This window comes from Rousettus aegyptiacus, unplaced genomic scaffold (assembly GCF_014176215.1).
Source record: "Rousettus aegyptiacus isolate mRouAeg1 unplaced genomic scaffold, mRouAeg1.p scaffold_m13_p_5, whole genome shotgun sequence".
In the NCBI taxonomy this organism is placed as follows: domain Eukaryota; kingdom Metazoa; phylum Chordata; class Mammalia; order Chiroptera; family Pteropodidae; genus Rousettus; species Rousettus aegyptiacus.
In genome coordinates this window covers 94,324,345-94,342,163 of record NW_023416308.1, presented here as the reverse complement: position 1 = coordinate 94,342,163, position 17,819 = coordinate 94,324,345, and the positions used below count along the sequence as shown (strand labels likewise).

Genomic DNA, 17,819 nt, shown 5'->3' with positions numbered 1-17,819 from the left:
ACGTACTTTAAAACATGTTCAATAAACACTCAATGACATCTTTTTATTTACTGAGAAACTGAAAAATAGATATATATCTTACAAAAAATTACTGGCAGAAATAAAATTCACATGTATTAAGCTTTATATCTGTTTAGTACTATTCACATCAGGGATTTATTATCTTAGTTGAATGGAGAAATATTACATAATTTCAAAGAAAGCCTTGACTGTCACATTTCTAGTTGGCTCTGCAAGGTTTTTCAAGACCAGTTCTGAAGCAGAGAAAGGTTCAGAATCTCCCCATCTCTTTTTCATTTTTTAATATCACATCATGCGATTCTCAAAGACAATGTGGTACTCAAGTCTCAGATTCCATGAGGAAAATTTTAAGACTTATATCCTGAACATTTTAGTTAGACAGAACAGCCCTGTGTATAATTCATTGTTCATTTATATCTTTACATAGTTTTTTAGAACATATAAAAATAAGTTTAGCAAAACATGAATTTGTATGGACTACATATTTAAGTAACTGCTGTCCGTAATTTAAATTCTAGAGTAGTGCTGTCTAAATGGGAAGAAGTGCCTCTGAGTGGGCGATTTCTTCACATCTGGGAAGAGTTGTGACTAACTGCAAGCTGTTCAATGTGGTGTGAAGCACCAACACACTACATCGGAGCAATGTGCAAGCAATAGAGAAGCATCATCAAAATACTAGTGGCCCAAATGCACTTTGACAAAGACAGTATTTTAAAAGATAGTATTTTGCTCAAGAAGAAAATTGAATTTACTGTTTTATCTCAATTTTTGGTCTATTTTCAGTGACTGGCATCTTAAATCTTTTTTTTTTTTCATATTATAATGGACATAAAATATGGTAAAGAAGAAGATGTAACTGGTATCCTATCTGAATAAAATTTTTTTTAGTTGACATTTTCTATACTTTTATTTCATGATTAATACTGCTGTATAATTTTATAAGCATAACAAATCATGAATATCGGAAAGCACTAATGTTATATCAGAAATATGAATTCAGAGAGCAATGGTATATGTGGACTATTTTTAGATAATTTTGTTTTCTAAATTTAAACGCTTCTTATATTGGAATTCATAGAAATTCATGATCCAAAAGAAATCAGCTTAAGTGCCAAACTACAAGAAGTGTGTTAAATTTGACTTTTCCTGATCTATGTTTTGTAGATACATTTCAACTGTAAGCATATTGTATTAGAATGTCCTAGAACTTTTTAAGATCAGGAAAAGTAGCAAAAAGGGTGAAAAAAGATTGATGTCTTTTTTTTAATATGCATTATAATGAGTCTTCCCCAGAACAACCCAATCAGCCCCAATTTACATAGGAGCAAAAGGAAAACTTAGAGAAGGAAAATCTATGTTAAAGATCATACAATCACACATAGCAAATTATACAGAAGCATCATTTGAATCCAAGCTGCTTGACTCCTGCACTCAAAATCCTGACCACTTATCTCTCTCTTATTGTAAGTCTGAAGCCGTCTTGTGTTAATATGTTCAGTCTATACTCATGGTTATTTTAGGCAAGTAGACCAGGTGTAACACTGGCCACAAGTGTACCACTATAGCTATGAGATTCACCAATTCGCAGCTGAAATACATTTTTATGTCTTTTGAATAGGCATAAATTTGAGCTAATGTTAGTAAATTAAACTTGCTTTACCTAAATGGAAAAAAAAAAAAGTTGAATCTTTGCAATCAGCTAAACAAAAATGTTCTGGGACATGTTAGTGTAACCATATGGATAGTTAGGGATTATACAGGAAAAGAGCAAAAATCCTGTGCTGAGTAATGGACAATCTTTGATCTCATTAATTTGGAGCCAGGAGTCTGGGTAGATAGAGATTACTGTTGTTTTATAAAAGTGGTACTTAACAAGTATTGAGCCTACTATATAGCAGTTCCTGTAAGAGGAAGCAAGCATACACAATTGCTGCTAACCCTCACAACATTTCTACCCACCAGATAGTTTCATTACTCCTAGTTGTGGCCTTGAACTCTTGCTTAACTTTTCTGTCCTTCAGTTTCCTCATCTATGTAATGGCACTAATAGAAATCTCTTTTTACAATGATTAAGTGGTTTACTCCAAACAAAATAATTTAAACTGTGTCTGGCAAAGAAGCATCATTTAATAATAGCACTTATTCTTATTCTAATCTCATACATAAAGAAATTGAAATTAGTCAATTTGCTCATGATCACTATGTAATAGTCTTAAGATTCAAGTACAATTAATTTTCCTATTTCGCACATTACCTTTCTCACAGGGACTTTAAATTATGACAGTGAATTATAAGGAAACACAAATCTAACACATATCTTCTTTCCTTTACATAAATCAAGGAAGAACTATAAAATGTTACCATGCATTTCATTAGAAAAAGGCATTCTGAGATATCTCATTATAAGAGAGTATTCGACAAATCCCATTCTTTTGCAAAAAGTTATACAGTAAAAAAAATAGGAACTAAAATACCTAGAGCAAAGTTAAAAAATGACAGCATTTGAAGTATTTATAAAGGTTGTAACAGAACAACTTAAGACAAAGTTTGAGAGTTTTGTCCTACATTTAATAACTCATGTACTGAAATGTCCAGTAAATGAGCAAGACAGCAATTCCCATTAGGATCTTGTCAAACCTTAAAAAGGAAAGATTAGGTACTATAGTTAACACGAGAAACACACTAAAATTATATCTTCATAGTACTACATGCATATATAAATAGCTCAGTGTATCTAGAATCTATAGAGTTTGCCTCTACTAATAACTATAGATAGTATCTATTTACAGCTTACTACAGTCTACTCAACCCAAATTTATTATCTCACTCAGTGCTTACATAGTTATATTATTACTTTACAAAATTATTCCTCAAATGGGCTCAATTTTAAGAATCTCGTAGGATGCATGTTTAATAAGAATGCAGATTCCTAGTATCCTCCCCTGATGATATTCTATGTCTAGAAGGACTGAAGAAATCACATTTTAACAGGAACTCCAGTTGATTCCTTAGCTCTTGAAACTTTGGGAAACTTTGATCTTATAGTTGAGGAAAGTAACCTAAGGTAGATGAAACAAAATGATCAATATACCAATGAGTGACGGAAACTGTGTTTAAATCAGACCTTGTGCATTAATTTGCAAAGTAGCAGCTCCTACCTTTAAATTGCTGTTATTATAGTGCTCCAAAGCCAAACATAAAATACATCCAATTTTAGGAGTTATTTTTGGGAGATGCCTTTTGCTTAGACTATTTGCTTTCTAGAAACATAATGGTAAAAAGTAGATCACAACTAATACAGTGCATTTGTAAAACACTCAGAGCAACATATTTTAACATTCAACAAATTTTACCTACAGAGGAGCCCTATCATCCTCTCCTCAGTTACAGTTAGGATATGAAAATGATGACCCATGTTTTGGTGAACTTGGATCCTGTAGCTGATTCACACTTCTTACATGCCAGTTGGGTTTAAACCAAACAGAATTCAAATTAATTGTTGCTTTGCAGCACCATGTAGGAGGAAAGGCAATAACTGAAGATGAAGAGACAGCTGGGATTGGTTGTACTAATGCACTGCCAGGTCTAGAATATGATTTTATACTTCTGCAACCTCTGATGAACTGTAAAGTCAGAGGGACCCTGAAGATTATTCTGCCTAAAGTTGTCATTTTACTAAGGCCACAGAAGGGACAGTGAGCTACTCATGATCAAGACAAGAAATCAAAGAATTCTGCTTTTTTGATATTTTTGTAGAAGGATGTAGAGCAAGGGAAGAAACTACAGACAACCATGGAAGTGAGATGCCTTCCACCTGCTTAATTTTTTTTTTTCCTTCCAAAGAACCTGCAGCAGCTAGGCTTCCTTATGGAGTATAGAGCAGTTAGCAAGGTAGACTTTAGAAAGCGCTGTGTTCAAATCTCAGCTCTACCACTCATTAAAAACTAACTTGGTAATGCATATAATATTTAAACCTCAATTCCCTCACTTTAAAACCAGGAAAAATAATTTATCTAACTACTAAAGCTTTAATGAGTATAAACAATGCAATGTACTTTTAAGCTTTTGAGACATGGGTAATCACAGTGTCCATACAATATTAACTGCTGCTGCTGTTTCTGTTGCTGTGCTTATCATCCTTCACTACTACAGTCCTGAGAGGTGGGCATTATCACTCCAAAATTCTGGCTAAGAAACCTATGGCTAAGAGAAGGTAAATACCCAAAGTTACAGAGGTAGTGACAGGGTACAGTCGCAGGGAACCCTGAGTCAATGCTCTTGATTCATCAAGGTACAACTACTTGACATTAATTCACAAATTTTACATTCTTATTTTCTAAGCATTTGCACAATTATAAAATATCAAAATAATAAACAGAAGAAGGTTGCATTTTTGGTGCTTTTAAAAAAGATTTGGGTTTGTTTTGATAAGTTGATTTATGTAATTATCTAGCCCCAATATTTTTTTCCAGCAATATCCATGTGCAGAGTATAACATTAAATCCTAGATTCGAATGAAAACTTCAGTGCTCTAGAATCCTCAAGAAAAGTGATGTTTTACATAACTGAACTTCTAGATAGCTTTAAAACACTCACATTTTTACATTATAAGTAGAGGATATATACACACACACACACACACACACATATGTATATATATATATACATATAGCATAATAAATACTATTTTTGCTAATTCAAAGTCATCATTTTAAACATCAATGTTCTCATTTTGAAAAATACAGTATTTCCTCTGAGGTATTTGAGATAAGCAGGACTTTTAAAGAAATGGTTCCAGATGTATGTATTTTCTTTAGGGATTAAAATATCTCCATTCTTTTCACAGCTTAGCTTGTCCTCTTTACTGAGAAATTATCAATGGGGAATTAGATTATAAATATCTAGGAAATCTCCTGTGGAAGGAAAGAAGGGACATTAAGAACAGGGCAGAAGACCCAAGGGGCTCTAAATTAGACACCTGATCCTTTTTAATGATCTAGGTTGATATTCCATACTAGCCTAAGAGAAGTGTAATTTCTAAACCTAAAATACCTTCCCTGACATTTTTCCTATAAAGCTTGGAATTATAAGCAAATATCTTCTCCCAATCAGTCAGCTGTCTTCTCTTCATCAGTCATAAATAAAAGAATAGACTGTCAAAATACCAGGGAGAGTTAATATACACATGTGAATGAATTTCTGTCAATGGCTTCAGATTTTTTTTCTGGTTTTACCAGGGTAAGAGTATAGGAAAGTTCTAGATCCTAAAGATATCAGTGGGAAAAAAGGAAGCTTAAACAGTGGATATTAGATATTCCGAAACTAGGTATTTTCCCCAACAGAGTCTCTTCTAGGTATTGTGGAGTAGGAACTGGACACAAAGTAGGATGGTTGATAGAAGCAATAGTGAATGATTTGAGAAAACGAGAATGGAAGTACTTTATGTTCTACAAATCTCCAGGTAAGTAAGTGTAAAGACGATTATTATTAAACCATTTATTTGAGTAGGAAGTGTTTGATTCTGTGGAACTAGTAAAAGCACTCTTTTGATATTTAAACAAATGTCCTTTAGGATAATGATGAATCACTTAACAGCTTCAGTGGATCAGCCCAAACATTTTGGGACAGGCTGTGTTTGACGTGACCTATGGTTTCTCAGAAAGTCTTGCTAGATGTATTGGTAAATAACAGCTCCCAGAAGCCAGAACTAGCATTGTCCTTTTCTCGCCCACTATTGTATGACACATGGATCCATCATAAATCAAGTGAAACAGCAAGCCAGGCTGGGAAGTACCATTGGACTTACACCAGAAATCACTGCCGTTTTACCAGCTAATGTGTTCCTCCAATATGTGCAAAGGCGAAGGCGAAAACACACACTCCCAGTAGTCTGTAAACATAACACACTCTAGTTTACCCTTGGGACTTTAGAAATAAATATTTCCTCCTCAAAAATTCTCACTTTTTACTTCCTAACTTATTAAGCTTCTTAATGAAACAATCTAGAACTTAAGGTGGAATAAAAATTCAAAAATATATGTAGAAATCTTTTCCAGAAAATGCAACTTAACTGACATTGCCAAGAAACAAAATATCAACATCTTCCTAGAAAAATGCAGAGCTGCCTACAATTCGCATAAAGGTTGTATTTAGCAAAGCTAAGACTTCTTACTTTACAAAGTTCTCTGTAGCAGGATGTTTTTGCAGAAGTAAGTTCAGGAAGGAATGTGGTCTTGATAAAACCATCACTAAGCACTGTGCCTGACATGCAGCAGGAGCTTGGTATATAAGGATTGAGCAGAGAGTAAATAAATACCATTTCTTTGTAATGGAATTTTAAAATTATGAAATAAATTAGGTATCTTAAGTTTATTTTATGGAAATTTGGAAGTTTTCCTGAGGGATGGGCCTATTAGTCAGGTAGTTTGTGATTGTAACTCCAGACTATTGTAAGGAACTATCCTTAGATGGTTTGAGCTCACTGTTTTCCTTAATATAAACTCCAAAGAAATAAAACTGAGTGAGGGAAAAAAATAAGGCAGAAAAATTACAAGGGAACCATTAAGGGTTTCTTTTACTCCTAAGGAGTCAACAAAAGATGAATGAGCTGGGAAGAATCATAACTATTATTATTAGTAGTAGCAGTAGTAGTAGCAGTAGTAGTAGTAGTATTAGTCACTAATTTCTGAGCCCCAATTGTGTGCCAAACAAACTGCAAATTACAGTCCAAATCTGTAAGGTAGATATTATTATTTTCATTTCACTGATGTGGTAATTGAGGCTTAAAGATATTAAAGAACATAACTTGTAAGTAAGATGTGGATGATTAAAATCCAGGGCTAAAAATGAAGACCATGGATTAAATTAATGGAGAAATTTGGTTTTACATATTGTATTTCATTTTATGGATATTCCGGCATCTACACTAATTTGTTGAGAAAGACTCAGTAATATCAGTGAGGGAATCTGGGTCAGGGATACATTACCACATAGTTCTCACATGTATAGGAAAATCTCCATGCCTTCAGCAGTGTTTAAATACAATGTGTCTGTTTTCCAAGTGAGGGTGGAAATTTTTAAAATCTTATAAGAAGGGTATTTTCTGAATATCTCAAGCTATTTCTAGGTATTATAAATCTAAAATAAGAAAATACATTGGCCTTATTTGATTAAAACAAAAATAATCCCCATAAACTGGATTACTCAGCTAAATTATTTCCTAAAACTGAACTAAAAGCAGGGATTTCCTCTTTATCTGGACCAGGAAGAAATCATCTCTGCTGTTATATTGCCATGGGTCCTTCCCCATAGAACAGAGGAAGAGACACAGAAAAGGCCAAGAGGTCAGGAACTCAATCTTTTCATATCCTATATGAAGCAAAGGCCAAAGAAGTTAAACACTTATAAGCTAGTTATAAAGACAAGCTTAACATTCAGAATTTCAGGGTTTCAATACAGAATTTTCTCTTAGTGTGCAGTTTTTAGGTTAATATTATGGTGAAAAGCACCCCTACAAGTTTTCTGTCTCATGCCTCCTGGGTCAGAAAGCATTTCAAATATTGTTTTGCTTCTTTCTCTTTGAAAAATTAAAACAGCTAATCCTCAGTTTGGTGTGTCTTTTCCGAATGCCTACTCAGGGTTAAGAAGGAATTAAACGGATCACTTTAATGGCACTGCCTTTCCTACCTCTCTTCTTTTCCACATTTATCCTTCTGCTAAAGTTGCCTTTTGTGCCAAAAAGTAAAGAAAGACTTGGAAGAAAAAAATGGCTCTAAAGCATCATAAAGGAAATAACATGAAGTATTAGGATTTGCAAAATTTTATCACTCACATTGAGCAATGATAATCCTAAAGTTCTAAGTTATTTGCTTTTAAAAACATAATATGTATCCATACCTAATAAATTGTGTGGGGGCCATTTCAAGGGTCCAGGTCCCAGAAATGAGTCACATGTAACCATGCATTAGAGGAAAATATTAATCGTATGAAGCTGGTATAAAGTTTCTATAATCTGTCTTCATTCTGAAAGTTTGTATGTGTTTAAAATAATGATTAAAGAGAACAACACTTTTTGAAGCAATTTAATTTTTTTGAACATTTAGATTTGAAGTAGAATTGCATACTAGATCAAAGTTTTGTCTACCTGGACAGACCCTCACCCCACTCTCACTCACTCTCAAATTCAACATATTTTTGAAAGAACCTAGAAGTCTTAAACAAATATAAAATTATGGAATTCACATACCTTAGCATATGGTCAATTATGGAATAACTATCATTATTAATTCAGTACAATGACATTGTTGCTGTTTAATAAATGTTTTTGGACAAAATCCTAAAAACTGGGAATATGTCTCAAAATAAATGTGGTCCATTAAAAGTCTTTAAAACAAAATAAGGAACAAGGAAAAAAGAGTGAGAAGGATAACTTGGAAAAATTCTTGATTTGACTATAAACATACAGACTCCTATTACTACATCCAGGGAGAAATTTGAACTAGAAGTGAAAAGGGATGATATAAAGCCTCTACAAATGGAACCTACTAACAATTACAAAAATCTGAAACCCAGAATCAAGCATAAGATACGGATGAAAAAATAAAGTTTTCCAAGAAGTTTCAGAGCTTCCTCAACAGACCGAGTTCTGGAACTCTCCAAAAATTCATTTATCCTAGGATAGTCTGAAAGCTTCCCAAATAGAAAATCTGCTGTGTGAAGCTTATTGGCCATTTGAATCACAGACTGGGGAAACACAGTCCAATACTTTCGTCTTCAAACCTCAGAGTGCTGGTAAGAGAACCCTACTATGCTGGTTTACTGCAATGCATTGAAACAGTCTTAGCAGAAAAACACATTAAATCAAGTCCCTGAAATGACGAATTCGGCGTCTCTCAAGTACCGTGCGGAGGCTCAGACATCAGACTCATCTCGGATGCAGAGTGAAGAGGCATTAAAACAAGGAACAATTAAAAGAAAAAAAAAAAAACTTCACAGAGTTCTCCACCTCTGCGTCGCATTAGCTGGAAAGGATGCTCCTACACAACTGCAAGGGCATGCAGAGGGGGACGTGACACCCGCAGGGAGGGGGGACAGATTCCAACTGACCTTTTTGTTGTTTAAAGGACTGAATCGAGCCTGAATGGTGGACCATTTTCACTCTGTTCGTCCCCGTCGGGTTAGGGAGCTGTCTGAGAGGGAGGCGGAGAAATAGGAGCCAGAGTTTCTGAGAGGATTCCTGGCTCCACGCAATTCCAGAGCCTCCTCGAGCGCGCTGCAATCAGACACCTGCTTTAGCGCGCGCATCGCTTCCCAGACTGCGCGCCCAGTGTTGTCATGGCAACGTCGGAGGGCGGTCCACCGTCCGGCTCCCCTTAGTGGCTACTTAAGGAATAACCCCGCGTCCCCTGCCTCCAGTGCCGCAGCGTGGGTGGCAGTTGCGCAAGGTTTGCTGGGAGAGGGAAAGGAGGACCTTTCTTAGTGACTGTATGTCCCAGCAAATCTCCAGGGTCGATAGCAAGTTCCCTTATTTCGACTTTTGAGGCTGGTTATTATATCCAGACATAAGGATTAATTTTCCAAAAGTAGGCTGTGAACACTGGCACTTACAGAAGGGTAGAGTTGGGCAATTCTTGTAGAGGAAGGCAGCCACAGATGCAATATTTTTCATCTTTTCCTCTTAAATTTGAACATGAAAAATATGGGTAGCCTCCACTTATCCGGTAGGATGGTTTTATTAGATAAGCTATATTAAAGGTCTAGTACATTACACTTGAGTTGTCCTCTTGTGCTTCACCTACTGAGATCTTGATTCATATGATACTGACACTGGATAACTTATTACAGATGGTGAATAAAATGCTACTCATGGTAATTTAATCTTCATAAAAGTCCTATAAAGTAGGTAGATTATTATTCTAATATTGTAAAAGAAACAGGCCAAGAACACCAAAGAATTTTCTAGACCACATCAACCAACACCTTACTTGAAAGAGAAGGCACCTGCTACCCAAAGAGGTGAAGAAACTGTCAGAAGGCCAAACCTCAGTAGCTAGTATTGGATTAGGGGTCAGCTCAACACATTTTCAGTACAGTCTCTTTTCCTCTTGTCACTGCTGCCTCATTCCTCCTGGAAAATGTAAGATATTACTGAATAGGAACAACAAAAATGTCTGTGGTTTCCTGATTTTTAAAGGTTTGTGAGATTAACTCAGATTCAGGTGAAAGATCCAAATAAAGGCTGATGAGAGAGAGAGAGAGAGAGAGCGAGAGAGAGAGATTTCCAGAACCTCAAATAAGTTGAGATACTATTGGATGGTCTTTGATTTCACCTGTATATGATAGAGGGGCAGTAAAGGGAATAAAGCTTTAGACAAGCAGATGTTCCAGTTTTATAAGGCTGCATAACAAATCACTCTGAAACTAGAGGCTCAACAACAATTTATTGCTCTCTTTCACAGTATTCTATAGGTTGACTTGGCTCAGCTTGGTGGTTCTGACTCAGGGTTTCTCCTGAATTTTCAGTGTCTGGGCCTGAAGTCATCTTAAGCAAGAAAAGAGAAAGTGGATTGCACTCTCAATGGGAAGTGTAGCAAAGAATGTGTAGCCTTCTTTAATGAAGAATAATGGTGCTTCCAGAAAGCGAATGTTGAGTAATCAGTAAGAGCTCAGAGTGCAAGCACTGAAATACTTGGTTATGGAGAATGAATTACATTTGAATTTATCTCCAACCGAAGATCTAGAATAAACCTTGGAGACCATCTCCACAAAGATTCATTTTGCAGATATTTTATAGAAGAGAGCATTGAAACCCAGAACAATAATGACTAACCTGAGGGTGTTTTGTTTGTTTTGTTCATTTGCAGTTAAAATTCTAATACAACTCAACTCATAGGTCATTCTGATAATGACCATCTCATTGGATTCTGATACAACCCAATCCTCCTAGGTTAAGATTAAATTAGATAATGTATTCAATGAGTAGTCCATAACAGGAAATTATCACCCAATAAATATAGATACTATTATTATAATTATAACTCCTGTGGATCTGATCTTTCTAAAAAGACTTGAATCATTGGGATTAGAATAAGAAATATTTTTGAAATGTGAGCATTAATTCAATTTATGATTGAATTAGGAAGAACAGTTGAAAGAATTAAAAGCCTCTGATTATATTCTATACTTTGATGTATATTTTATACATCTTTTATTTTGAGAACCTCTTCTTTCTGCAGTTGTCTGATTTTCTCCAACCAAATCCTTGACCCACAACCCAGCAGGAAGCAAGATGTGTGTGCTGGAGCTGGACAGGAGTGAAAAATTTGAACCTCATTAGAAATTAATTTTCCTCCAAAAAATAGTTCAGAATTATTTCTAACATCTTTGCACCTTAACCTCTGCAGTGCAGCTATGATTACATTATCTTCAAATAAATTTTGATTGCTTTTCATTAGAAGTATTTTAGGCTGGACTGACAGATTGACTAGCAGGGGATTCAAAGAACATCTCTGCTTGGTTTAAAATCAGTCTTTTAGGGAAGATTGCTAGAAGAACAGCTTTGTGAGGGGCCTAGGAACAATCAAGCTCCATCTGCTTTACAAGAAAGGCAATGCGAAGAGAAGGAAAAGTGTGTGTGTGTGTGTGTGTGTGTGTGTGTAGACAGATACTGTGTATGTTTTGGAAGTGGGGAGTTCAGATAAAGGCGTTTGAGCAAAGACCTTCCTGAAAAATAAATCTTCCCCTGATTGATAAAAGGAAATATTCTGATACTGACATCTCTATTACAGAAAGTTTAGGAATGAATATTAAGTAGCTTCATTAACAAAGGCTAAACTAGTCGTTGGGTTCATTTTTCTTACTATTTTTGGTTTCAAACATGTTCATATTTTAATGATGAGAAAATATTTGTTTTATAAAATTCCCAGTATGATTAATATCATATATAGTATGATCTTGACTATGTTTTTCAAAACAGAAAAAAAAAAAAAAAAGACTAAAAAGACTTGCCGGTTAGGAATAAGGCTGATTTTTTTCATACCTCTATATTTTTCTGTCATTTTCATACTTTCTATAAATGATATATATTGATTTTATATTTATTATGTGCATGTCTTTAGACTCCCTCCATATCTATCTTTCTACAGTTCTGATTTTTCTTTTTTAGTTTTGAACCCCGGCTTTCTTTTCTTACTGAGCCCTCCCACAGCTCGCCACCTGTCTCCTGTCCTCCTAAGGAATTAATATGTCAAGGCTGTGCGCTAATTTCGATCCCCAAAGAGATAAGGACTCTGTTCTTGACGTCACTGGGAGGCTTTTTATTCTTTGATCGGCGAAAAAAAGTGAAGCAAAATATAGTCAACAGTGTGATAACTTTGCATGGTGACATGATTCCCAGACTTACTGTGGTGATCACAATGTAAAGTATACAAATGTCACTATATTATACACCCGAAACTAATATATTGTACACCAACTATACTTAAATAAATTTAATATATATAATGTATGTATGTTTATGTGTGTGTGTGTGTGTGTGTGTGTGTGTGTATATATATATATATATATACTTTAAAGATAACTCAGATACATGACCCTCAACTCAGGTAATTAACTGTAAGCTTCCCTGTATTGTGCTCTATAGTAAGTACTAAGAGAGTATGTCATAGCTTCTTTGCATCTTGAATCTCTGACTTAATTGAAATTGAAATTGCTAGGTCTTCTTTTCCTTGCCTAAATGGAAACAGGAATAGATTAGAGGTAGACTATGGTCTCCTTGAGAGAAGATTGAGTGTAGAATATCTGAATATAGTTCCTGCCATACAAGCTTAATAAATGCTTACTAATAAATAAGGAAAGAAATCAATGAATTTAAAAACTTAAATGATTTCAAGAAAAATGCTTGTTTAGTTCCCTGAGCAATTGTCTTCTTTCTCATGTAAACCTGAGGAAAATATGTTAAAATATTTTATATTTTAAAAATTTATCGATATTTATATATTTATATTAATACATTAAGCAGTTTTTTGGGTCTAGTTGCTATTCATATTATATTCAAGACACAAACAAGCTCTTCGGAAAACCACCTGCTGTGACAAATGGGAGGGTGGAGTACAATTTAACAACTGCTTCCCCCAAAGCCTGTGGTTCCTGGCCACATGGGACAGTATAAAAGAATTAAGCAGATTGGTCCTGCTGATATCCAGATTGCATGCTCAGAGAAGCCTTCCGATATGACATTCCTGATTGATAAAAGCTAAGAGAAAGCAATGAAGGAAAGTTAGCAGCCTCTATCTTCTTTGAATCCAGCCTGATGTGGTTTTACCACATAGTATTTTGAAGAGACAGGAACACAAAATGATTTGCTTAAGAAGACAGGATCAAGAGAAGGCAGATATGTGGAACAAAGTAGGTGATGATGGATTAAACAAAACTGTATCTCATGCCCCCGCTGGAAACTTATATTGTTTCTTTAAGTTGTCTGTAGAATCGAGTGCATATTCACTGTTCTACCATTCAGGGAGCTCCATAATCTATAATCTGCTCTTAGCACTTTCCAATCTTGTTAAAACAATCTTTTATAAACTCTTCTGATCCTACGATAATTTTCTTCTTCCTAGATCTCTTTGTTTTTGCTGCTGCTGTTTTTTCCACTTGGAATCTTCACCCTAAACTCCTACCTTACTCATAAATTTTCTCAACCTCTATCTATCCTTCAAGACCCCAAAGTAATGTAATTTCTAGGATGAAGCCTTCCTCCATCCATATCCACCCACCATGAAGCCAGTTAGATGTGGATTTAACCTTCTCTAATTTCTATAGAATATGAATAACATCATTTCATGGCATTTTTACCATGTTTCTACCATGTATCATGCATTTAAGTTTTTAAAAGTAGGTTCACACTTTTCTCCTAGTTCAGAAGAAATACTTTTAAGGGAGACTTTGTATTGACTCATTTTTCTATTTCCCACAGTTTCTAAATGATCTTTGACACTTAAATGCTATTCAAATACACATTTACTGAATAAATAGTTTTCCATGATCCTCAACTACTGTTTTTTATTAGTCAAAAGAGTCTAAAAATAAGACATTCAAATAAAAATCCAGTATAATTGCCTTTCAAGATTAGTGTGCAAGACTATGGCTTTGCTTTATGATTTATTTCTTTCAGGCAGATAATTTCATAAAGACTGTTTTTGGTGTGTGTGTGTGTGTGTGTGTGTGTGTGTGTGTGTGTGTGTGTTTGTGTTTGAAAATCTAAGAGTGTAATACTTATTGATTTATTTTTTATGTCTACTCAGTTGGGCTTGGGGAAAGTAAGCACTTAAATTTATACTCTGGTTATATCAACAACTCTACCGCATTTTGGTGAATTGCCATGCTTTTGAGTAAAGATGATATGCAGCTGATGTTCTGAGTGTGATGGTGCCAGTTCTTTATGGTTAGTGTCTCTTCTGATAACTTGATGCCTCTAGCTGATTGATCTAGGCCTACGCTGTATTGGTTGTTTGGGTGTTTGCCAGTAAAAGGGTAGAAATGAAGGTCACTTTTGTAGTTATCAATTTACTTTTCAGAGATAATATATGCTTGACCCCAGATAAGATGGAATGACTGGTTATGAACACTGGTTATGTGGTCTCTACTTGAACATAACCAGTCCACCTGGAGTAAAGAATATGTCTAATGGCTTGTCATTCTTCCAAAGAGATGAAGAATGTAATGCTAAGAAATCCTTTAAAAAGATAATGCGCATGGATATTTATTTACTAAAATAAAGGTTCCTTATACTTTGCTTATTAATAAAAGTAGACTGCAAAGAATATTGCTGTATGAGATCAATTTTACAAAAAAAATTATATATGAATAGATATATCTATAATGATACAACTCAAATATAGCTAAGTCTGCATTGAGGAGATATGAGTGGACTGAAATTTTTTTCATTTTGCTTACCAATATTTCAACCTTACTCTTCATTCATTTTTAGAAGGACCTTATGTTTTGGGTTGCCTTTTGTTGCAGTGTAATTAATAGCCTTGAACTTTTTAAAAAGGGTGCTGGTTTGGACAGTAAGTGAAGTGGTCACCTTATCTTTCAAATATGTATTACTTATGTTAGAAAAATAAATGCAGAAAAGAAATACAAAATGATAAGTATTTAAAAATAATCTGGGTACAAAATATCCATCATGCCATTTTAATTCAATGATAGCTCATATTTAAAATTGAAAAATAAAAAAGAAATCGGCACTTGGACATGGAGGGCCTCACTTTAAGCTAGCTGAGAAAGGTGTAAGGAAGGCATTGTTTGGGGAGTGTAGAGCCTACACACTTATCTTGTTGTATAAACTGGCATGCTGTCAAACAGTGTAAAAAAAAACTTTCCTTCTTGGCTCAAGGTGCCTCTTTGGTATAAGGCTCATGGATTAGATAGCCCTCATATTCTGGGATACTTGTCTAGTGGAATATAATTTCATGTGCTCTGACTTTGTAAATATGATCCTTATGGCTAGTTTGACTATGGTTATTTCTCTTTCTCTTCTGAAGTTAAATAGTGGAAATGGTATAGAAAATCCTCTTGGTTCAATCTACAAAGAGAAGTTTTGTGGGAATCTGAATTTGAATGGAGTCTGAAATTAAACACTGTACTATGACCAAAAGAAAAGTTTGCCAAAATAAAATTTATATGATGAAAATATTGTTAAATTAATTATTTAACTAATGAGACATCATTAAATTTACCAATTATGTATAAATGTATCAGTTTAGCCTTTGTAATCATGAAAAACAGTCTAACGAATCTACATTAGCATCACTGAATAATCGATCACATCATGTCACCTTAAAGAACATTCAGCAAATCTTACTTTATATCATATAAATTTCTTCTTCCTCCTTCCTCTACTTTATATAAGTAATAGGAGAAAGCTACATTTAACATTTAACAAATATATATTTGGAATCTACATGCCAAATTCAGTCAGGATATATATTTTCAGTCTTTGTAAGATTTATACCAGAAGAAACAGTACATCTTTATAATTACTTAAGAATAGATAGAAAATGGTTATATAAGCCCAGTTCTAAGTCTTCCAAGTTGGTGGTGTTTTATTGCAAAACAATGATTGAACATTTGGGGAAAAATTATAATATTACATTCTATACAATAAAAACAGAGATTTGCATATGGTTCCTTTCAGGAAATTTTGCCTGTCAACTTTAGTGACTATATTTTAAAATCCTCAAATTAGATTTTGTCACTTGCGAATCAGTAAAATATTGGCTAAGAAAAGCAGAAGAGAGACTGATGTCAGATTTTTAAATCTGCAACACTGGAAGCTAGAATAGCTTCTTCAGATTGGTGATAAAGATGACTTCATCCCAGAATCACATACCTAGATAACACATGACTTATTCTCAAGTATAGGAAGACATTTGAGGATTTGCAATAATTTGAGGAATATATAACTCACTTAAGGAGAGACTTAAGAAAAGTCTTTAGGAAACACTTAAGGAAAGATTCTACTGGGGAAAAAAAAAGATGAATTAGAAGAGAGATCACAAGATTAAATAAGAAGACAAAATATAGTAGTATCAAATGTTTATCTATTTATCTGTATAATTAAATTCAAGCAAATAATAATACACTTTCCAGGGATACTTATAAGAGCTATAAAAAAGACAGTGAAAACAAAGGAAACAGTATAAAATTAAATTCTTATTAGTCATCGATTCTCTCAAAAAATCCGGGTGGTTGGAAGTGGGAAGTAAAGATGTTACAGGAGTATGATGAGGGGTGGGAGAATGAGATAGGAAAAGTGGAAAATGAAAAAACTCTTAAGACCTTCTTTTATTGGGGAGACGATCAAATAAGAGGAAATTAGAAGCATGTACTTTAATAGAAAAAATAATTTATTTTAAATAAAGCATATCATTATGTGAACAAGATCTAGATGACTTATTATAATCTATGAACTTCATTTAACAGATGGTTATAAGTATATATACTATCTTTGTATTTTGTGGTCATATATGAACATTCATCATGTGTTTCGTCATGTCTGTTTCATGTCAACTTCGCTAAACTACAATTTTGTTTTCCTGAATTTCCTTCCCTGTATGGTTCCAGGTTAAAGCTTATCAAAAGAGAAATTTGTGCAAGAAGAAATATTAACAGGAAGCAACGGTCACTGCACTCTGAAGCGCACTGTGTTTAGAGGCAATGAGAGAATGACAGAGGTGCAGACGGATTCCAGCTAGCTCTTGTTCTTCCTGGTACTGTGCCCAGATCTTTTTTCCCCACAGAAATGCCAATGCCATATCACCAGCAGATACAGAGGCAATAGCCTTTCCTTAGGCTGCTCCACCAGCACTCCATCATGGTCCCATCCCAAATTCTTTAACAAGCTCTGAATTGTCTGCTACCTCAGACAGGCCTTTTTGCTGATGCTGCAACATCCATTCCTGGACCATTGTTCTCCAAAACTCCTAAAGATGGATAAGTTCTGATTCCCGTAATAAATCTGTATTCCATAAAGCTGAAAGTATTTCTATTCTGCTTCCCTGATTGAACCCTGATTGATATAAAGAACAAAAAGAAGCTACAGACAAAAAAAAAAAAAAAACACAGAAAAAAATAAAAGAAAAATGTAGAGCATTTATAGACCACATTATCAGATCCTAATCTAAAAAGAATTATAAGTAAATTATTTTGAATGGGAAAAATATTTTCTCTGGTAGTCAGAGAAATATAAATTAAAACTATAAGGCACACATCCTATTTTTCATAGGGGATATTGG

At 34.4% G+C, this 17,819-nt stretch overlaps 1 protein-coding gene across 6 annotated transcripts in view; it reads right to left on the bottom strand.

Moving 5' to 3' along the window:
- ANO3 (anoctamin 3) overlaps window positions 1–17,819 on the bottom strand; it is a 347,116-nt gene that overhangs the window by 202,888 nt on the left and 126,409 nt on the right. For 2 of the 6 annotated variants that reach the window (XM_016147426.2, XM_016147427.2), the window contains exon 1: window positions 9,127–9,315. The exons of the other annotated variants lie outside the window; for them this stretch is intronic. In XM_016147426.2, coding sequence (XP_016002912.2) covers window positions 9,127–9,172 — 46 coding nt within the window. In that variant the 5' untranslated portion in view covers window positions 9,173–9,315. Of the gene's footprint in view, window positions 1–9,126; window positions 9,316–17,819 lie in introns of those variants that run through there. 6 annotated transcript variants of the gene reach the window in all.